The 24046-nt window shown below is 39.3% G+C and overlaps 1 protein-coding gene and 1 pseudogene across 2 annotated transcripts in view; one reads left to right on the forward strand and one right to left on the reverse strand.

Annotated features, from left to right (window-relative positions):
* The first annotated feature begins 2612 nt into the window (after positions 1–2612).
* The window catches only part of SGCG (sarcoglycan gamma), a 105553-nt gene continuing 84119 nt past the window's right edge, over positions 2613–24046 (forward strand). Inside the window, exon 1 of one of the 2 annotated variants that reach the window (XM_039873042.1) lies at positions 2613–2863. In XM_039873042.1, the coding sequence (XP_039728976.1) occupies positions 2810–2863 (54 nt within the window). In that variant the 5' untranslated portion in view covers positions 2613–2809. Of the gene's footprint in view, positions 2864–23405; positions 23574–24046 lie in introns of those variants that run through there. The other variant, XM_039873043.1, reaches the window with a different exon arrangement.
* Positions 6005–6123, reverse strand: LOC120610697 (uncharacterized; annotated as a pseudogene).

Below are 24046 nucleotides of genomic sequence, written 5' to 3' on the forward strand. Positions count from 1 at the left end.
GGTCAGCCATTTAGCTTTTTGCTATCATGGAGCTACTGGCCTTGCTTATTAGCAAGTTCTGTATTGTTCCTGACAGCGCCCTTAGGCATGACGTTCCCATACTCTCTTCCAAATCAGATCAGTCTCCTTAGGGAGGAGGGTTAGGAAGCTCTGTCTCTTCCTGGGCAAACCTCTGCCCCGCTTCTCCAAAGATGCTGTCTTCTCTCACAGTGGCACCCTTGCTCTCTAATCAGGACATTGATTAGAGACTGTGGTCTTTGTTCTTCTCAGCTTCCCTCTCCCACATGGAACCTCCACCTAGGAGTGAGCTAAGATGGCCCAATATTCTTGGCCTGTCACACCTGAGGTAGAGCTTCTGGCTGGATAGACGGAAAGCCCTGAACCTTGCAGCCACACCAGCCTGGAATAAAGCTTGTGCACGCAGCTTGCTGGAGTGGGGCTGAGAATGCTCCAGGCCTGCTTCACCCAGGGGAGAAGTCGGCATCCCGGCCTGGGAACGGGAGGGGAGGGAGTGCCACCATTTCCCTGAGCTGGGGTGGCAGAGGAGTGGATTGGGGGCCAGATGCCCAGATTCTTGCCGTTGTTACCAAGATTTGGTAGATTTTCATGAACACGTTTCTCCGTTTGCTGTATGCCCTTTGGACAATTTCCAGACGCTTGAAACAATTATTTTTTAATAATTTTCCAGACGCTTTAAACAATTATTTTTTAATAATTTTCACAATTTCCAGATGCTTTAAACAATTATTTTTTAATAATTTTCACAATTTCCAGATGCTTTAAACAATTATTTTTTAATACTAATAATTTAATAATAATTATTTTTATAATTTTAATAATAAATATCATGGTTATTTCTTTGGGGAAATAGTCTGCAGAAATCCTCATATTATCATTCGAATATTTCTGTTTATATGTACGCTATCTTTCTTTTTAAAATTTCTATTTATTTTACAACGTAATATGTTTATTTTCTGCAGATAATATGCAATATATTCATAAATGCATAAAATTTATAAACAAATATACTGGGTTGCTTAATTTCTTTTTCACTGACAAGGTGCTCAATCAAAACAGTTTGGAGATTTAACACCTGTTTTTGTCCACAGACCACTCTGAATGTATTTAGCCTTTCCATCAGGGGAATGACGGCCAGTACTCTGCATTATCGCCGCTCTTCATCCACCGCGTGAAACTGTTGCCTGTTATATCTTTCTATGCCATCAAAAGTTCTGGCTCTGAGATCAAGTTAATCTCGGCAATTAAGATACATGAATCGCTTTTACATTCTTTGACACAAATATATAAACTGCAACCTTTACTGGATAGTATAGATATTTTTAGAGCAACAATTTACAATTCTTTTCATTATGCTGCCTGTGAAATACGTAGAAAACCATCAGTATATCCTTAACAATATATCTCAACGCATATTGTATCTATCTGGTTCCAAATATGGTAGCTTATCTCCATTAAAAAAAATCATAAAATACACCAGTATGATCCTTTTGGAAACAAGTTTGATAATTTACCTATTTAGTACCTTCAGCAAATACCTTCAAATACTCAACTGTCCCTCTCCCGTGTGGATATCAACGAGTAAATAAATGATTGAAATACACAAGCACTAATAGGAAAACTATACGCCATATAATCACAGTTAAGTGAACCTCTCCAGGAGTTGGGGAAAAAAAAATAGTAAAGCGACTTCAAAGTAACAGATCGGCACTCGCTATTTAGAAGCCCGACTCAAAGAGCTAATGTGCAACACTATTCTTGCCACTGCCAAAGAGTTTTTGCAAATCTGGTCCTTCTAGCGGCAAGGCCCTTGCTTTCCAGCATGTGTAAGAGTGAGCCGTTAGCTTCTGGAGCAGGCGAGGGGTCGTGAAAGAAAGGCCTGGTGAAAAGACTCCAGAACCTCGCGAAAGGAAGCATCCCCACCCCCGACTCCAGCGGGGCCGCCCTACAACGCCGCAGATAGAGTAGGAAGGCGCTGACTGTCCCGACTGTAAAGGACGCGGCCTCGAGGTGGGAAGGTCAGAAATTCTTCGCCCAGCTCCAAGCCGAAGATGCGTTAGGCAGACGCAGTCGGACTGAAGGGAAGAGACGGAAGGCGTCGCCCGCGGGCAGCGGAGAGAAAGCAGGTGGGAGCGGAGGTCTGGACCAGCCCGAGCGCAGCGACCCGCGCGCGTGCGCGACCACGGGGGCGCGCGGGGCTGGGGAGGCCCTGGCGGCGCGCCAGAGGGGCGCGGGGGTGCGCGCAAGGGCGGGGTCGGGGCCGTGGAAGGGGGGCCGTGGAAGGGGGCGATCGTGCAAGAGGCGATCGTGGAGGGGCGCGGCAGGGGATGGAGGCGCGCGGGGGCGCTGGAGGGGCGCGCGGTGATGGGACGTGGAAGTACCCATGAGTCGCAGACAGGCACAGGGGGCGTGGAGGGACGCGGGGGCCCTGAAGGGCCGTGAGGATGCTGGAGGGGCGCAGTGGCTCCAGCCAGGCGCACTTTGGGGCCCCGTGCGTTGGCCCGCGGTGCGCGTCCGGCTGGTGTCGCCCCCAACTGGGGAAGAAGGGGCAAGCGCGGGGCTGGCCCCGGGACGGTGCAGTTGCGGGGCGCGTTCCGCTGAGGTCTCTGGCCCCCGCCTCCCCTCGCGCCAGGTTCGGGGGCGCCCGGAGCCCGGGCGGGGATGCGGGCACCTGCGGCTCCGGGAGCGGCTCCCCTCCCTGGAGCAGAGTTGTTGCTGCGGTCGCTGAGGAGGGAGGACGGCGCCAAAGCCCGCACTGTCCGGACAGAAGACAGTGGTCATCCCGTCTGGAATGAGGGAAAATGCAGTGGCCGTTTGCGTCCGCGGACCCCAAGAAGTACAGCAGGTAAAGAGAATGGCCGCGGTTCACTTCGCTTTCAGTTCCCGAAATTTCTGGGCACTTCCTTCTCTTCCATTCCCCCAAATTGACCCCTCGGTTGTTCGGCTCCTCTGTGCCTTCTCCAGCTTTCCCTGAGACCCCAACCGCCACCTTCCGAGCGCGGAACCCCGGCCCTGCCTCCTCCCCCCCTCCACATCTTCTCTTCTCCCCTGCCCCAGAGGTCTCCTTTCTCTGCCTTGCCTCCCGTGAGCGTTGGGACATCTGCGAAGTGCAATTACAGAGTTGGCCTTCTTTTGCCCGAAAGAGTTTGGTAACTGATTCATGCCCTGACATGACTTAAATAATCTCAGTGTGTGTGTGTGGTGTGTGTGTGGCGCGCGCGCGCGTGTTAGAAAGAATGAATGAATGGACGAATGAATGAATGAATTGCGAATAAGCGTAAATTTGTTTTCTGTAAAATTGATTTTAAGCTGCCAGACATTGCCTCGCTACTGACTGGTACCGGTGACTGAGAAAGCAGAGCGCCTGCACCGAGCGCGTTCGGAGTTGCGTAGGGATTACTGGGGGGCATTTTGGGGGGCGGGGGAAACGAAGATCCCTAACATTGCGGGTGGCTCACATCATCCTTAATGGGATTATAAATTGGCAATCCTCACCCCATTATGCCCGCCACTCCCTTAAATACTTTTGCTTGGTTAGGAAGTTGATAATACCTACTACTGGTTAGTCTGATGTTGATAAATATTGGTACAATATAACCACTCATAATGAATGATGGCACTCTATGTTTATGCATGAGATTTTTGTATTAATGCTGCCAGGTGTTCCTTCAAGCAAATTAAGTCTGTGTTTATAAAGTGATGGAACCGTATTTATTTATTTATTTATTTATTTATTTATTTATTTATTTATAAAGCAAGCCTTTTTTATATGGCTCATATAAAAAAGTGGGATGGCTCTTTTTGTGTTTTACTTTCTTTAATATGAGCAGGCTATAAAAAAAACCCTGAAAAATAAATTTCACAATATTATTCAGAAATATATTTAAGCTGATCTCTTAGTTTTTTGGTGATGAAATATTTTGCTAAAAGGTTCAGTGTCTCTGATATGAAAACTTCCTCTGGAGAAAATGTGCTTAAAGACAAAGTGATTTGCAAAGTAGCATCTGTTCCACATGTGTAAAAATATTGCACAGTAAACTTTCAAGTTATGAGTAGTCATGTTTTCAGTATTTTACTTTTCCTTTCTCTAGACTTGTGCTTTTAGAAAGTGGTTTATATGGACATGATAATCGTAGTATAATAACCCAACCATTTGATTTTCTAGACTTTGGTGGTGGTGCTTTGATTTTTAAAAATGCCCATTTCGCTGTGTCATCTGTAGTTAAATTTATGTGAAGTAAACACAGCTAGTTATGTCATCAGAGGCAGAAATACAGTGTTATCTGTATAGACATCCCTTGTTTGAACTGTATTTGCTCATAAATTTCTGAACATGACACTTTCTAAATTAGGAAACAAAATAAATACGACGACTTGTCTTTTTAGATATCATTTTGTCCTATCGGAGGGAGATATTTGTGCTGGAATAAGAAACAGCAGGAAAAGGAAGAAGATAGTAAATTGATCCTTCCTAACTATTTTAAGGTCATAGCCCCTTCTGAATGGCTGGTGATAGTTATAGATCTGTTATATGAAATATGCCCAGACATGTATACCTCATCTGAACTGGATTTTTCATGAAGTTAACATGTTGGTGGGCTTGGTTGCTGCACACACAGAACCTGGAGTCATTCCATTGTAACAAAGTATAACTATCTTAATAATTACATTAATAACAACAAAAAAAGAAAATTTAATTGAAAAGTAACCTGAACCGGGTATTAATTTATAAAAACGCGCTCATTATTTTTGTCTGACTTTAATGTTTATCGCTAAACTTTAAAAAAAAAATCTGAATGAGAAAAGGAAAAATAAAAACTTTGGAAAAATCTAACTAAAATCATATTGCATTGAAGACAAAGGCCTGAGGAGCAGCCAGATATAAAATGGCTAAAACTATACAAAAATTACATTTTCATAAAGAATGTCTACATAAATCAGGGAATTCTTTAGGTGAAATTCTGTGGCTGTATTATAACTGAGGTTGCTTGCAATTTGAAGGCATGGCGATATCCAGACATTTGAGTTGCAAATGTCCCCTGTAAATTAAGGACTGGTTGCATTCCTGTCCCTCCCACTGTCCCTCTCTTGCCATAACTTTTTCCCCTGCATCCTTTCCCTTTAAGATTCTTGACTCAGTCTGCTGTTTGTGTTTCTCTTAATCCACAGTGCTTTGAGGTAAATACCCAATAAATTATTCTCCAGACAATTCCCTTGTCCCGTGTGCCCCTGATAGCTTGCTTGCTGCTTTACCTTCTGTCTAGCACTGGCTGTAAAAAGAAAAGTACTGTGTTCATCACATTGACTGAGCTCCTGCTTTGAGCCAGGCACTTCAGGCATTTCATTTCATCCCCTCTTCATAAGCACCCAGTGATTAGGGCCCCACTTAACACAGACGGGAACTGGGCCCAGAGAGGCTGTAATTTGCCAAGGTGGTTTCTCCCCAGAGCGGACATCAAACTCATGCTTCCCACCATGGCACGGCGCCCAGCAAAATGTTCCCGAGTCACCCCTGCAATCTCATTCTTCTTGTGAATGCAAAATAGCTCAATTGACTAGTCCTTATACCCAGTGTTGCTAATACATCGAGTCAAGGGAAAAGAAGACCATCACATTCGAGGTTAGTTTTAAGTTGGGTAGAAAATGAGCCCCGTTAAAACCTCACAGAATTTGGCTTGGGAAACTCGATAGAGGCTTCCTTCTCTGTCTTCCTTCTCTAATTAAATATTTTTCTTTGACTTTTTGTGTGTATGTGTGTAAATTAGGTAAATACCAGAGCTTGATAAAATATCTTATTAAAACGGCATTCCGTTAGCAAGTTGAGATGTGTTGAGCACAGTGGGATGGTGTTTTAGCCCATTCATACTTCTATTATTATTAATTATTATTATTATTTTATTTTACTTTTAGATAAGGCAACCCTTGGTTGACCTCACAGACTGCAAGGACCTTGTCAGCTTACAATCCCTTATATTTTTATGTTTTATGCCTACACCCCCTGGTCTTCCTAGGTGGTCTCCCATCCAAGTACTAACCAGGCCCGACTCTGCTTAGCTTCCGAGATCAGATGGGATAGGACTTGTTCAGGGTGGCATGGCCACAGACCCATTTGTACCTTTTTTTTTATGGAAGATTTTAATTTTATTAACACTTATCCTCATCGGTCAGTGACAGGTCTGTCACCCTTCACATATCATCATATTTTATTACCTCATTTTTGCCTTTCTTTTTTTTCTTTCCTTTCCTTTCCAAATTCCAAACTTCGAGGTATATATCAGTGAGGAATGGACATTCGGCATTACTGACCCAACTGGAGCAGTAACAGAAAGATACTCTAATCCCTTCATCTGATCTATCTCAAGCCCATGTAACGGTTCTTCAGAGTATGTTTGTTTAAGAAATAACATGTTCCGTTTAGCGCTTCATGTGCTTTTTCTGGCTGAAAATCATTCTACAAACCTAGAAAAGTAGAGTCCACTATCCCTTTGCCTATTGCTTCCCTCTGGATTTCTCCCCTTCTCTTTCTCAAACTCTCACTAGATGTATGTTGGACCTTCTCCCTCCTATGTTCCATTTATTCTTGGGTTGCTGGTTCCCTTATTCTACAGCATGGTAGTTTATTTGCTCAAGTGGTTTGGATATTTTTGTGTGTGAGTTCATCTATATCAAGTATTATTCTTGGAGAGGAACCTGAAATGCACCAAGTGGGAAAGAGTCCTTAGGAGTGGTTTTGCTTTTGCTTCTGCAGGGGTCCAAGGGGGCTGTTATGGATCCTAGACCATCTTTTTTTTTTTATATATATAAATTTCACGCTTTGGGGTTATAACAGCACATATTTGTTGTAAATTTGGAAAACTCACACCCATAAATCGTACTGGCTTGTGGTTGTTACAGGCTTATGACTTAGTTTTCTTTCTAGTGGTTCGTCTTTCCATCCACAGCCTTAGAGCAGGAGTGGCTTCTTCTCGTATTTCCCTTGCAGGATGGGAGCTCAGGCCTTGGTCTGGCCAGAGGCCAGGTGTCCTTGTTGGGCATTAAAATTTAGGCTCCACCTCTAGACCCCAGTGTGGGTCTAGTGACCTGCACGCCTCAGCGTGTAGCATACCCGCCTCTGCCTCTGGCTTGCATTTCTATCTTTGCTTCCAGCCCCTGAGAATTTTCTGTTCTCTCCTATAAGTTTAATTATATGTTTTAAAAGTATAAATTTGGTGCTGAATTTCTGCATCTTTGTGGTGAAAATGGAGCTCTCTTGCATCTTCTGAGTCCATTTTATTGGAAATTCTCTATGTGTGATATATTTCATTATTTTAAGAAAACAGTTTCCATATAACTATTTTTAAAGACAGTTATGAAATAAAGAAAAAAATTAAGTCGTACATTATATTCTGAGCTAGATTTATAACAGAACTTCATGAAATTTATTATCTAAATTTTAAATAAACCAAATTTTAACCTACTTCTGGAATTTTAAAATTAGTGATATTAAATGATGTATTAAATAATATAATGATTGTATCATAAAGATAATTCTTGATTATTTATGTGGATTATGTAATCTATGGATTATATAGGTTGGTTATCTAACTTATTGATTATTCTTGGGCTGTCTATACCTTTACAATTAAATGAAATTTGTTTTTATTTATTAACAGTTTTTCCAAATATTAATTTGAAAGTCGGAATAAAAATCAGGACAGGTTTGTTAATGATCAGGGTTTGAGCAGTTAATTGCTTGAAACTAATAAATTAAGTGAGATATGGTTATTTTATTTTCCTTTTCATATAGAATTCAGAGCATAGTATGAATTTGTGATCAGAATAGGCATTCATAGGTACATAGTAAGTACCAGTTGATTTTAGTTTTTTGAGGGGATGGAGAATGTCGGAATGTAAATTAATCATCAGATTCACCTCTTAGATAAACAATGATAATTAATACAATAAATTTACTTTTAAAACAGTAAAACCTGACTAAAATGTGACTTGCATATCATACTTGCCTACTTAATTTCCCATGAGATACATCAGGGATTGGAAAACTTTTTGTAAAGGGCCAAGTGATAAATATTTTAGGCTTTGTGGACCATAAGGGTCCTGTCACAACTATTCAACTGTTGGTAGCAGCCACAGAGACACCAGACTGTGGTGTGTCCCATTGGCTCTACTTACAAAAACAGGTGGCAGGCTTTAATCGACACACAGGCCATAGTTTGCCAAAATCTGAACTCTATTAATGAAAATATGTTATACAGAAATAAGTTTAGTAGATACTTTTCGACTTAGATTGGCACATACATAAACATTGTTTTGAGAAACAATGTTTCATACACGGTACCGATACAGTCATACTCAGAAGATTTGGCAAAGAAGGAAATAGTTCCTATTTATCTTCTCTTTGCCTTCTCACTTTCTGCTTCAGAGAATGAGATAATTCACAAACATAAAAAGAAAAAATAATGTTGCTTTCCTTTCTGGAGAGGAAACTTTAAACTGGGTTAGTTAATGTTTGTAAACTACCTCTAATTTGTAAAATATTAATACCAAAAAGTATTTGCCTTTTCTTGGAAAAGTAATATTTTAATAGATGCATCCCTGTGAATATGCTATACATGTCATATTACATTAAGAATTATCCTTCAATTTTATTACTATACGAAACTGTTGTAACAGCCCAAAAGATAAAAAAAGAATTAGAAAATTTATATATGTAACCCACATTTTAAAATGAAAATTCTATTGTACCCATCAGTAACCTTCGATCATGTACGTAGTTGTTATTTATAATTTTATTATTGCATACGATAATCAAACGAGGTGAGCCAGAAGAGTAATCTTCTTTTAAGAGAATAAGCAGGATTTATACGAATTGGAAATTTTTTTAAAATCCTAAAAAAATATTTTATAAAGTTTGCCTATTGACATTTGAAAGAGTTTTACAATTTCATTAGAGTAAATATCCTCAGTTTCATACTGGAGATTCCAGATTATTTTATGTTGCTTAATTTAAAAATATGAACTACATATTGAAAAGTGACATTATCCTTTATTCGCTACACATTAGGCAGCTGAGAGAGATTTTATAACTCATAGATTTTGGTTACTTGTAGTCTTTTTTTGAAATAAAATAAATACCCAGGGTAATGAAAGTTATTTGTACATACGGTCAAGCACCACATAACGATGTTTCAGTTAACAGCAGACCACATTAATAATCCCATAAGATTACTAAGGAAGCTGAAAATTCCCATTACCTGGTGACGTCAAGTGCAAGGCATCGCCCAAATACTCACCGCTGTATTACAGTTGCCTGCAGTATCTACAGCAGCATTCTGCACAGGATCGTAGTCTAGGAGCTGCAGGGGAACAGAATTCGTCACCCCCAAGTACGTCTTTTTAGCATAAGGATTATTTTAGGCCAGTTAATTTTAAAAAACAGCAGACATGGGAGAAGCTTTGAAAACCCAGTAGGGGTTACCCTCCATAAGACATTTACATTCATAAGGGACACCTCTGTGTGTGAGGAGTCTCTCTCCCTGTACCAGGGAGAGGGGGGTGACTATCTGTTATCAGTGCAGAAGGTAAAGACAAATCTGCATAGCAGCCTTACTCTTGTCACTGTGCTCTCCCTGGTCACCTCCCAAAGCTGACTCCTCCACCCCCACGTCTTCTCTTGTCTTCAGCTGAAGATGGTGTTTAAGGTGGTGGTTTCAGCCATTTTGATGAGTTTCTCAGTTTTCCAAAGGAGAAATCAAAGGGGAAATCAAAAGACACCTTGAAACAAACAAAAATGACAATACGGCACACCCAAATCTATGGGATGCTGCAAAAGCAGTTCTGAGAGGAATGTCGAAAGCAATAAATGCCTGCATTAAGAAAAAAGAAAGATCTATAACTGACTTCACTTTATAGCTCAAGGAACTAGAAAAGAACAAACTGAGCCCAAAGTTAACAGAAAGAAGGAATCAGCAAAGATCGGCATAAAAGAACATGAAATAGAGACCAAAAAAACCCTAAACAAACAATAGAACAGATCAACAAAATTAGGAACTGTTTTTTTAAAAAAATAAACAAAATTGACAAACATTTAGTTAGACTAAGAAAAGACTCAACTAAATAAATCAGAAGTTAAAAAGGAGATGTTACAAATGATATCCAAGAAATATAAAGGATCATAAGAGACTACTATGAACAATCATATGCTAACAAATTAGATAATCTAGAAGAAATGGATAAATTCCTAGAAAACTACAGCCTACCTCCCAAGACTGAATCAGGAAGAAATAGAAAATCTGAATAGACCAATAACGGGTAAGGGGACTGAATCAAAATCAAAAACCTCCCACAAAGAAAAGCCAGGGACCATATGGCATCACTGGCGAATTCTACCAAACTTTAAAAGAATTAATGCAACTTCTCAAACTCTTCCAAAAGCTTAAAGTGGGGAAACTCTCAAACTCATTTTACCATTCCAGCAATTCCCTGATACCAAAGCCAGATAAATACACTTACAAGAAAAAGAAAACTAGAGGGAATGTCCCTGATGAATATAGACACAAAAATTCTCATCAAAATATTAGCAAACTGAATTCGACAGCATAGTGAAAGGGTTATGCACCATGATCAAGTGGGCTACATCTCCGAAACGCAAAGATGGTTCAACATATGCCAATCAATAAATGTGATACGCTACATCGATAGAATGAAAGATGAAAGTCATGATCATCTTGATAGATGCGGAAAAAGCATTTGACAAAATATACCATTTTATATATATTAACATATTAATGTATTTAATATATTTATATTACTATTAATAATTAGATATAATATATTAATATACTATAGTGATTGTAGTGAATACTGTACTATGTACTTGAAAGCTGATGAGAGTAGATAAATGGAGTTTATGTGACGTAATGGAGGTGTTAGCTAACTCTCCAGTGGTAATCATTTTGCAGTATGGATCAAATCGACATGAACACCTTAAACTGGCTTGATGTTATATGCCAACTATATCTCGATAAAAATGAAAAGAAAAAAATGATTGGAACAAACTCTCTCCCCACCAAAAGAAAATATTCTGTATAATAATGATGGATAAATGTCATTATAATGTCACCAAACATATAGAACGTACACTAAGAGTGAAGACTAAGTTAAACTATGGACTTCTGGTGATTATGATGTGTCACTGTAGGCTCATCCCTGGTTAAAAAAAAAGTATCATTCTGGGGAGTAATATTGATAGTTTTGTTGTAAACCTAAAACTGATCTAAAAAAAAGTCTTAAAAATACTGAGCAGAGGAGATTATAACATTTTCTTTAACCATTCATCTGCTAACAGATATTTAGGTTGTTTCTGTATCGTGGCTATTGTGAATAATGCTGCAGTGAACAGGGAGGCGGAAATATCTCATAACTATCCTGTTTTCATTTCTTTTGGAAAAATACTCAGAAGTGGGATTGCTGGATCATATGATAGTTCTATTTTTAATTTTTTGAGGAACCTCCATACTGTTTTCCATAGTGGATGCACCATTTTACACCACCCCCCCCAGACAGTACACAAGGGTCCAGTCTCTCCACATCCTCGCCAACACTTATCTCTTTTCTTTTTGATGCTAGCCATTCTGACAGGTGTCAGGTGACATCTCACTGTGGTTTTGATTTGCATTTCCCTGATGATTAGTGATGCTGAGCACCTTTTCATATACCTGTTGGTTCTCTGTCTGTCTTGGGAAAAATGTCCATTCAGATCCTCTGCCCATTTTTTAATTGGATTGTTCATTTTCTTTTTTGCTACTGAGTTGTATGCGTTCTTTATGCATTTTGGATATGAAACCCTTATCAGATACATGAGTTACAAACATTCTCTCCCATTCGGGAGGTTGCCTTTCCATTCTGTTGATGGGTTCCTTTGCTGTGCAGAAGCACTTTAGTTTGAGGTCGTCCTACTTGTTTATTTTTGCTTTTGTTGCCTTTGCTTTTGATGTCAGATTTTAAAAAAAACATCACTAAAACTGATGTCACAGTGTTTTCTGCCTATGTTTCCTTCTAGGAATTTTACGGTTTCAGGTTTTACATTCAAGTCTTTAATCCATTTTCAGTTCGTTTTTGTGTATGGTCTAAGATAGCGATTTAGTTTCCTTTTGTGTGTGTGTGTACGGCTGCCCAGTTCCCCAGCACTATTTATTGAAAATACTGTCCTTTCTCCATTGTGTCTTCTTGGCTCCTTTGTCATAAATTTATTGACCAAATGCGTGGGGTTTATTTCTGGACTCTCTATTCTGTTCTGTTAATCTGTGTGTCTGTTTTTATGTAAATGCCATATTGTTTTGATTACTCTAGCTTTGTAATGTAGTTTGAAATTAGAGCAAGTGATGCCTCCAGTTTTGTTCTTTCTCAAGATTGCTTTGGCTATTTGAGGCCCTTTGTGATTTCATACAAATTTTAGGATTGATTGTTATATTTCTGTGAAAAACGCCTTTGAATTTTGATCAGGATTGCATTGAATCTGTAGATTGCTCTGGGTAGTACAGACATTTTAACAATATAAATTTTTCTAACCCATGAGCACAGAGTAACCTTCCATTTATTCGTGTCTTCTTCAGTTTATTTCATTAATGTCTTATAGTTTTCAATGTATAGGTCTTTTACCTCCACGGTTAAATTTATTCTTAGGTATTTATTCTTTTGGATGCAATTATAAATGAGATTTTCTTAATTTTTCTTTCTGATAGGTATTAGTGTATAATATCACAGCAGATTTTTGTATATTGATTTTGTGTCCTGCAGCCTTACTGAATTTTATTGTAGCTGTTTTTGGGTGGCATCTTCAAGAGTTTTCCATATGTAGTATCATGTCATCTGCAAATAGTGACAATTTTACTTTTTCCTTTTCAATTTGGATGCATTTCCTAGACTAAATTTTGAAGTACAAATGTTGTTGTCAAAAAACAAAAAATAAAAAACCAGTAGAGGATAAAAAGTTAAAAAAAAAATTGAAGACTTTTTCTATGCAAGTCATTTTAGATTTAACAGCAAAATTGAGAAGAAGTTATAGCAATTTCTCATGTGTCTTCTGTCCTCACACATAGCCTCCCCCAGTACCAACATTTCCCCATGAGAATGGGGCGTTCATTACAATTGATGAATCAACACTGGCAATATCATCATCGTGCAAAGTCCAGAGTTTACATTAGGTTCACTCTTTGTGTTGTACGTTCTATAGGTTTGGACAAATGTATCATGACAAGTATCATCATTATAGTATTCTAAGGAACACTGTCACTGCTTTAAAGATCCCCGGTGCCTATTCATTCCTTCCTCTTCCCGAACTTCTGGCAACCACTGATCTTTTTACTGTCTTCACAGTTTTGCCTTTCTCCAGAATGTCATAGAGTAGGAATCATATAGCTTGTAGCCCTTTCAGATTGGCTCATTTCACTTAGTAGTTTGCATTTAGGTTTCTTCCATATCTTCTCATGGCTTGCGAGCTCATTTCTTTGAATCGCTGAATAATATTTCACTCTCTGGATGGAACACAGTTTGTTTATTCATTCACCTACTGAAGAACATCCGCTTTGCTGTAGATTTTTTAAATGCACAAATTTCTTAACTTCCTTTTCTGAAAACATTTCTTTCAATAGAAGCCAAATATTTTTTTAAGTATTTCTCACATAGAAATGACCTGGAATCATCTTTCTCATAGTATTCAATAGAGTTTGCATCCAAATAATCGGCTGTGTTCCAGAAGTTTCTTTGCAAATCTGAATGTATTTCTTCAGAAATGTATTATAATCTGTGTTGTTATAAGGAGGTTTTGCAAATGCTTTTTAACCCTAATATAGTTAAGTGATCATGTTTCTCGTTGCAGGAGCCGGAACACTATTTATAGCATCATTTCTGTTTCAATTCTTAATACCAAGAATAGATCAGAATATGTCGTGCTCAGAACTGGGCCAAGGAAGAAGGATCCTTTCCTGGGCAGTTGAGTGGGATAAGTCATAGTGACAGTCGTGGTATAAAGTAACCAAATGTGGTCCTGGGAGAGAAGGAGGGATCTACACACCCCGGAGGGCAGCATAGTCGGAGTGAGTTCATGACACCTGGGGGAGACACAGACTTGTGGACCTGGGCAGGAATTTTCATCTGCCATATCCACAAACCGGTGGTGGACTATGTGTTTATACAGCATAGGCCAGGCATGAAAAAGACTGAACTGTTTCTTTCTAATACAACATATATATAATCTCACCTTTGGAACTGAAAGCAATTACTTCATTCTATTGAGGTGAAATGGACTGTCGAGAGTGACTCAGCTTTCAGGTGTGCTCCTAGGCATACAGGTGAACCGAGAAGCATCGTGTTGTTCCCACGGAGTGCAATCACCTTGCCAGGCGGTGGGGGTGGGACAAGATCAACGAAGGAACCGGGAATCCTAGTGTCTGGCTTGGACCAGTGTCACGAATTGTCCCCTTTGTTTTTGCCCTTAGTCCTGTGCTCCATTTAAGTTTTTACTGCAACTGAATTCACTGTTTTCTTCTTTCTTGGTTATATAAGATTTGGTGAAGAGTGGATCAATATTTCACCGATAATGTCAATCTTGTTCCACTTTATTTCTATGTCTAGTACTGCAATCAAGTCTTATCTCCTTAGGATGGGCTATGGTGCTTCAGCAGTTGCTATCAACTGTGGCTATCAATTAATTGTCTAGGGACTTTAAAAAATACTGATACTTGAGCCACTATCGATACCAAATCAATCAGAATCTCTGGAGACGATGCTAAGCACTGGTATTTTACATGTCTCTCAGGTTGATTCTAACGTGGCCACAGCTGAGAACCACAGCTCTTCATGTCTCTATCTCTTTGGCCTTCTCTGTCCTCCTCCCTCACCATGTTCCAAGCCCTGGTTTGTGTTTATCGAACGTAAGGAGATCATTCCTGCCCCAGACCGTTGTGTTGGCTGTCCCCTGCCTGCATCTCACTTTGTTCTGCTCTTTTCATGATTGGTTCTTTCTCATTATTCAGGACATCTCACATCCTTGACCTTGTACTTAAAACATTTCCCCATCACCCTATTTATTTTCTTAATAACTTTCTTAATAACAGGAAATTGTCATGTGTGTCATTTTCACGTTTATTGGCTGTTTCTTCTCAACTAGAATATAAGCTCTTAAAAGGCAGGACCCCTTTATCTTGTTTACTATGGGGTCCTCAGCATCTGCTAGGTACTCACTGGATCAAAAGCACCAGGATCCTGGTGGCCTTCCCATGAAGCTGACTCATGTAAGACAAACCAACTTGGCATTCCAGAAAGACGGTTTCAGAGAGAGTCATTAATTCCAATAAGTAACCTCCATATAATAATAGTAAGAATTTCCGTACAGCTACCTAAAAATGTATTACTTTTCTGACTTAGACAAGAACGGAATTTCTCATCTATTCTGGCAGAGAAAGATAAAAACAAACCAACAAACCGAAACAACTCATGAGTATAACAGATAATCCTCAGTGAATGTTATTATCCAAATAACTCATGATTAACAGACAGCTGCTATTATCATTCGCTCCATTGTGCTGTAATCATTTTTCACCGAATCTAAAATGCCCATGTTTTACATTTCATTAGTCTTATTTGGGATGCATATTATGATCGTGGCATATTATTGTTTACTTTGCAGAGGTAATTTCTTTCTCAGTGGCATAAAAGCAGAGGCATTCTTAAAATCATCAGTCTTAGCTTTGATAAGATATTGTGGTGTGTGAGAGAGTCAGGACTTTTCTATGAGATTGCCTGAATCATCACTATGCCTATAATTTTTTTAAAAATGTAGAGCTGCCATCTTAAAATTTCCCTCTGGTCTCTGTTGCTAAGTCAAATGATCATTCTCTACCCTCATATTTTACCTCCGTGGAGCCCACGATAACACTGAATAGATTTCTCATTCATATGTGCCACCATAGAGGACGCTCGAACTCCCATAACTCACAATTTTCTCTGTACAACTTATGGCAAGGAGTTGTTCAAATTTGTGTTCTTCACCTTTCTTCATTTTTTAAAAACTCATTTCTGCTCTTGGTAGCATCACCTCCTTATTTTTCCACTTATCAGGAACTGAGTACATTCCTATACCACCACCCAGCACCCTCCGAAATAAAAGGCAAGATTTCACATTATTGCATTGGTCTGACTAAAACTTGAATTAGAGTCTTATGTTGCAAATGATCAAATACCAACTCTACAGTTTGGAAGGAAAAATGGCAATTTCTCGACTGATGACTTGATAAGATTAGAGCTGATTTAGGCAAGCCTTGGGCCGTGGACTCAAAGTTACTATCAGCGTTCCTTCGCCTCTCAGTTCTGCCGTCTGCTGTGTTGTCTTGTTCTTATGGCTGCTTACAAACCAGGTTCAAATTGCTATGAAATCCTAGTCAACAGAAAAGAAAATGTGTCTTCTGGTTGCTGGGAGATTTGCTTTCCTGATTGGCTTGGATAGAGAGTCATTCTAAAGTAATCTCTGTGGCCAAGAGAATGCCACGCTCTGATTGGCCAGCCCTAAGTCACATGATCCTCCCCCCCTCACACCCAGGAGGCTGTATTTAAGTTTAACTTGACCAAACACTATGGATTTGGTGGGTAGAGTGGTTAAAGAAAATCCAAGTACATCTCATTCTACGGTAGAACCAATGGATGACGACCGTGACAAAAATCAGACATGTATTATTCTCTCAGAGGGATCCAGCAATTACATTTCTGGGGTTATGCTCATAAACGGAGAAATGAAAACTGCCAGCAGGATCTTAAGTTTTTACCACCCCCCTTCCTACAGCCCAAGCCAGAATCATGGAGATATTAAGTGCCTGCTTGCATCAATAGATGATGAGACAGATAAAGAGAATTAGTGGATAATTAAAAGAATACCCCACACACACACACACACACACACACACATCGTCATGCCTTTACACACACACACACACACACACTACAATATTGTTCAGCCTTGAGAAAGAAGGACATCTTACCATTTGTGACAACATGGATGGACCCTGAACACATTATGCTAAGTCAGGTAAAAATAAGTACTGCATGATATCACTTATATGTCGACTCTAAAAAAGCCAAATTTGTACAAATAAAAACAACTCTTCCCCCCAAAAACTAAACATGTACTTTTAAATGCTTTTTGAACCAACATGTTCATTTTAGTCTCTCATTTTTAAATGAAAAAAATTTATCTCCTTTTTAAATATTAGCGAATAAGTTGGATTTCTATGCTGTAGTGGAGAACCTGGTGGAGTCCCAAGATGTTCTTCTTGTTGTTGAGATCCTGTGAAATCTAGTTCTCGATATCGAATAGCTTGCTTTCTTTCGTGATGAGCAGCTGGGCTGGGTCATGTACGTGATGTATTTAGGCCAGCACCCCTCATTTTGTCCTTCAATTGCAGTCTTCATTTTCCAATAAAAAAAAAAAGATGGGTTTTGTGATCATTGCTTATTGAGAGACAAATACTAACTGCAGTTGAAATGACTTAGCTGAGAGAGAGAACACAGCAGGGAAGAAAGTTTGGGGAGAAGTGGGAAGGATGATAGAAATATGGCGAGTTTACAGTATGATGAGTTTTGACTGTCCGTGTTTATAAGTGTTTAAACAGGAGACATCCAAGCCAATCATATTGTTTCTTCTCTTCTTCCCGTTGCCATCCTCTTCCTTGTCTTTTCCCCCCGGCCCCTTGACTGTCGCCCTTATGACCTCATGACAGCATTTCAGTCATCAGTATCTCTCCAAGTACATGTTTTCAGTAGAAGCAAAGGCTCCTGGGAGAAGAGGATTTAGAAGACTTAGGAGCAGACAGGGTGAGGAGCGCAGGAACTCAGGAGATAAGACCAGCCCGACCGTGACGTGAGCAAGCCAGGGTCCGCTGCGGGAGTCCAGCGTCTTTAACTTTATCAGGCTACGAAAGTGTTCCTGTGTGTGTGTGCGAACTGTAGTCACACAGACACACTTTCGTGTCAGGGGAGTTGCTGACAACTGATGTGGCTTTGGATTCCAGAAAGCTAAACTGTAAGAACGAAAAAAGATAATTCAGTTTCTGTAAAAGTGAAGTGAGCTTTTAGTTGTATGGGCTGCCTAGGAAAGTTAGTTACTAATGGAGCACATGAATGATTAGGATAACGTTAACTCGAAATGCTTTTACCATATTACATATGTTAAGTGAGCCAAAATACCTTTATCATAAAGGCTGCGTATGTCTTAATCTGTGATTCATGTATTTTATGTCTTTTTGTAAATTCACTTTCAGCATTAAGAAATAATAACAGCAACTGTTTATATATGTTTCACTATGTATCAAGCACCTTTTGTGCATTATCTCATTTAATTATTTTACTAGACTTAAAGAGAGAGATATTATCCCCAACGTTAATAGCAGAAAACAGACCATTAAAGAAGATAATAAATCCACCTAAACATTAAACAGCTATCGAGTGAAAAAGCTGAATTAAAAACTCAGCTGGTCCCCAAAGCCTGGAATTTGGGGCTATTCGTTTATATTATCTGTAGGGAAAGAGGAAGTAAGGATGATTTTTTAATTAACACCATGTGATATTAATCACAATCAGGCTACAAGACTGTAGCCAAGCTATCAAGCCATTAGACTCTCAGGAATCTGAACCTGATTTGGAGGACCTAGGAGGGTGTACCAACGTCATTGACATTAAAGATAAGATTCAGAAGGCCAGAGCTGAAGCCCATACCATAAAATCAGAGAGAATCAATCGGATTTCCTGTAGAGGAAAGATTGCCGTTGGGCCTGACTATCTGACCACACGAGTCATCTGTACCGACTGTTGCTCATGCGTCAGCCCACATTCCATTCCCCGAAGCACCTCGTGTTTGCAGTGCTGTATCCTTTCAGGGCAATATTCCAGAAATCTCCCAGGTGTCCCGCGAGCTCTAAGTATGTGCCGCTGATTCTCTTTCTCTCTTTTCAAGGAGTAAAGTGTGTAGCTGTTTTAAGATTTTGGTGAGTGGTCTCCGAACTTATTCATGAGTTAATAAAAAAAAAATCATAGCACTTAGGAAAGTGATGGGTATCTATCTCAATATGTGTTGACTCTTCACGTACTTATAGATTACGTTCATGTATTATGATGTCAGTATATTAAATACCTTTGAAACATGCACAGATACTGAAAATGGTAAAAGGTTGAGTTAAATCAACCTGGTCAAATCGCAGGAGATACAGGAGATTATTGTTTCAAATGGCATGTAAATATGGTCACTTCGAACATGTGAAAGTATAGGCAAAGTGACAGGCATTGTGGGTACGAGTGCCAACGTCCTCACGTGGGGAGAAGAAGGATCAAGAGATACTCTCTGTCGTTATGGAACAAGAAATGAATGTTTACATAGACTGAAATTTCAGAGGTGACCCTGGAAGAAACTCAAATGAATGATGCAATTGCGTAGGAAAAGGGAGAAGCGGGCTCCTGGGTGAAGATGTACGTGAACGACCCCAGTAGCTTAGGCCTAAAGTGAATCAATCGAGGTATGGCAATGTAAGGTTATTTACAGGTTAGCGGTAAGTACGAGAAGGAAGATTTATGGAGTGAGCTCTGACCGGTGGAAGTGGCAATGGGGCTGGGTGAAGCAGGGCATGGGGGCGGGGTGTATCATAAGCTACTCTGATGCATTTCCTCTTTAACTTGTATAAGTTTTGCTTTGGTAATTACTCTTAGTGGTTCCGATATGCTCACCCCACGCTTCCAGTCCCTGCCCCAACTGAGAATCGCTGCCCACGAAGTCCATACTTCATGGACCTGCAATATCTGTTCCCTGTAAATTGTGCAAAGTCATATGTCCACGGAATCATATTTTTAAAATATCATGATCCAATTCAGTGATTACGAGTGAAAAACCTTTGAAACTTCAGGTAGTACTCTATTTTCTTCCATGAAGTTTAAAAGAGTTTTTTTTTTTTTAGTCTTTTTTACCTCTTATTTCTCCAGCATTCCAGTATTTTTCCCCCCTTGGTTTCCTTGACGATACTGAATTAACCCTCTATACTGAACACTGACTCTTAAACTTCCCATGAAAAACATGAGATGCCTACGTTCAGTAATCTAGAATCGGTTTTGTTATTTTTTTTATTATTAACATGGCAACTCGAAAGAGAATATGAATTATCTTTGTAAACATGTATGCGCTTGGATGATCCCTATTTAAAAAGAACCAGAGAATCTGGGTGAGAATCACCCAGGTAATTACGTGCTAGATGAAAACACTTTGGTTTTCAGTTCTGTGTACAATCACCTGATCTCTTTATTCTGCTCACGTGAAAGGCGTGACCATCTGTGCTGAAGAAGTGTGTAGCTTCAAGTAGAAGGGCAAGCACTCGATGTGGTATTTTTAAAAGCTTTCAAGGTCATCACTTACAAAATAATTTGGTTACACATTTCATTTGCCTTCTTTTCTGTATCAAAGTATGTGTGTGTAAAAGCCATGCTTTTATTACTGTTACACTGACCTCTTCTGGGTAATTTTTATAATACCATCCTGATGATATATATTTTTTTAAAAAAATGTTACTGTTCGTGATGACATTGATATCGTGAAAAATGCTGAATCTGGTGTAACTGTCCAAAGTTGAGTTAATAGACAGCTCACTGCAGGTGCTGAGCAAGGAGTTCATGGTCTAGTAGAGCAAACAGGTCTACAAACCAGGGATGGCCATGTAAATACCAGTCATTATGGTAAGTTTAAAAACACCTATAAAAAGCTGATAGTGACTTGTAAACGGACTTTTAAAAGTGAAATAGTTCTCCGGCAGAAAAAGGTGCGAGGTAACACTAGTCAGAGACATAGCCGGGCACCCGAAGGCACTATGACCTTTGTGGTTTCTTATGGAACCGAAAAGACAGGGGACAGTAGAGATGGATGGGCCCAGCCGTAAGGGTGTGTGCCCTGTCAAGTGCTGGGTACCATATCCTGAAGGATTGCTGAAGGGCTGTACGCAGGGGAGTGATATGGACGAGATTCCCCGCTCTGGGCATCTCTGGCTGTCATGGGAGTATGAGATGGAGCATGACATCTGGGCCTGATGGCGGGTCCCCAGTGAGACCGGGACCCAGGGTGGGGAGAGCAGACCCACAGGCGGCCCGGGCGGCTGGGTGACTGGCGGTCTGGTCAGGGAGGGAGGCTCCCACGTCTGTCTCCCTGACTCTGTGGAGGGTGGAGTCGCAAACCAAGAAAAGAAAGATGGAAAAGGAGCAGGTTTGGGGAGAGACGATGAGTTTAGCTTAGTTTTGGAGGAAAGTGTAATGTGGTTTGGGAGGATTTAATCGTAGGAACCGACAGCTGCAGTCCACGTATAAAGTCACAGGAACTGTTAAAAATGGGGCTGCAGTGTGTCCATGAACCACATCTGGGCCCCGAGCAAGGTCGGGTACGTTTCACCAGTAAGTTTATCCCCCGGTTCTGCATAGCGACTACTTTAAACTTCTCGATTCTTTTCGAACATTGAGCGGTCTCATCCCTTGTCACCACTGTCCCCTCTCAGTACCCTTACCTTCTGCTTCGTGTCAAATACAGAAGCGATTCGTCCAAAACTAATCATATTCCTGCCGGGATGTCTTTATTCTCGCTAGCCCAGCCTCCTCAGCAGGGTTGTCTGCCCCGCACGCAGAAGCGAGGGCAGGAGGGCCCGGAGGAGGGCAGGGTCGCAGACTGATGGGGTGGAGGGAGCTCGAATATTCTAGAAGAGTCCTGTCGGTGTGGAGGATGGTGCTTGGAAGCACGACAGCCAGACGACTTTCAAGGCCACTTCAGTCCACGCCCTTACCAGCTCTGTAACCTGGAACAAACTGCATCTAGTGAAATGTCAGAGGAGGCCTTCTTTAAGACCTCTTATAGCTGTAAAATGTTATGATTCCATTGAAAATATGAGATGTGTGTCCGTGAGTGACAAACTTAAGGTAGGCCTACCTTAAAAACTTTGAAGATCTTTTTAAAATAATTTCAACTCCTCTGTAAAATCAAAAGATTTCCCCTCTAAGTCATCCTCCTGCAGGACTAAAAATAGAAAGTCGATAGTATTAAGTGAATCTGTGAATATAAATAGAGATCAAATATATAACTCGACTAATATTTTTATAAAGCAGTCCCCAAAACATTGAAGAATTCATTGTTATAATACCAATTTATTGATTGACGAAAAGTTCCTCAATATGTTTACTTTAAATGTATGATATTTTAACCAGAATATTGAGTTAGAAGTTTTAAATTTTGACATTTCAGATACATACTGATACAAAAATACACCTGATATCATCATTGTTAAATATATATTTTTACTAAGAATTGATAGTTGTGCTGTAATTTTATGTCTAATTGAATTGCCATGAGAGGAAAAATAGTAATATGCAGAGATCATGAAATGTTTTTAAACATTTTATAAATAAATGTCTAATTAGTTGAAGCTGTATCAGCTTTTAATTTAAGGCCTGCAGCTGTTGGTATAAGAAGCATCACATTTCAAAAGAAGTTAGAGTATGAATAAATAAGAGAAAAAATATCCTGAGAAGAAAATGAAATAAAAGTTAAGCATATGGATTATCATTCCATTGCTTCTCATATTCAAGATTTAGTACTAAAATACAGATTTCAAGTTTATCATTTAGTCGGTTTGAATTTGTGTTGCTCGCCAGAGTATATAATGATAATACATAATAAAAGGTTAAGATTATTCAAAAGTTTAACATTTATTCTATTTTCTTAAGAACTTATAAAAATTGAATGATTTAATCGTTATTCTTTTTAAATAAAGAAAAAATATCAAGGTCACATTGTTACATTCACATAATTTGTTAACATAAATATAATCTACTAGAAAAGAACACATTTTAACATAGTTTATCTTCTGTTTATCATGCTGATAATTATTTAAGATTTTCTCCTCAAATATGAAAGTTTTTCACTTAAAAAGAGGCTAAAAGAAAGTGATTTTTAAAGAGTGCCTATGATGTGATAACATGCAGTTCACTTGGATGAGTCATAACTTTGGACTAACAAAGTCATAAATTCTAAATGTTGCATGTTGTGATTTTTCATGAGATTATGTCAACATTAGATTCTACTGGAAACTATCTCAGGAGCTTTTTGCTATTTATTTAAGGTAAAGTTTATTTTAGTAAGTTGTCTAAGACTGTCATGATTCAGGGTTTAAACATTCAGGGTTTTGTAAGATTTTTTTTTTTTTTTTCGGTACACTTAGAGCCGTGTGCTGGAACTGGTGCCCGAGCAATTTTAAGTGTGGTATGAGCTGTTTATGTCACTGAGTAAAATTAGATACACGCCTGTTGCTAATACGCGAGGATGAAACATGAGACCCGCCAAACACTTGAGGGCCTTTTCTTCCAACTGTAGTTGGTGAAGCCTAAATCCTTCACTCTCATTCTGCAAGAAATGGGAACGTTTCAAACGTTCTGCCTCTGACGGAGTTCAAGCTGGTGGTGGTTACTTCACCAGTGTACCTTTTAATACAGCTAAGGTGAGTAATCAGTTTTAACTTGGATTTTTATGGAAGTATAATATACCACTTAAAAACCAAACAGGCATAAGTTTTCTTGATTTTTTTTCCTTCATAGTTGATGTAGTAAATTAAAAATGTTGACTAAGTTTATTTCAAAATGAGTAAGTATCAAATTAACTTTTTATTTCAACTCTTTTAAGTTTTTCTGATTACGAATTTGCCATGTATTTTTAGCATAATTTGTATTTCTAGTATTAGAATAGAGTAGAACACCGAGATAGTGTTTATATACGGCCAAGCATTACATTGTATACTGTGGTTAATCTAGACAAAGTAGAATCTTTAAGATCATCTACTTCTACTCGTGAACGTTTGTAGTGGAATTATACTGGCTTTACATTGTGTCGATAGTTTTGTCACAGACATTAAAAAACAGATTAAAATTGATGAGAACAGAAATCCAAGTCATTCGATAAATAGGGAATAAGCAA

Source organism: Pteropus medius, unplaced genomic scaffold (assembly GCF_902729225.1).
Source record: "Pteropus medius unplaced genomic scaffold, Ma_sr-lr_union100, whole genome shotgun sequence".
Lineage (NCBI taxonomy): Eukaryota > Metazoa > Chordata > Mammalia > Chiroptera > Pteropodidae > Pteropus > Pteropus medius.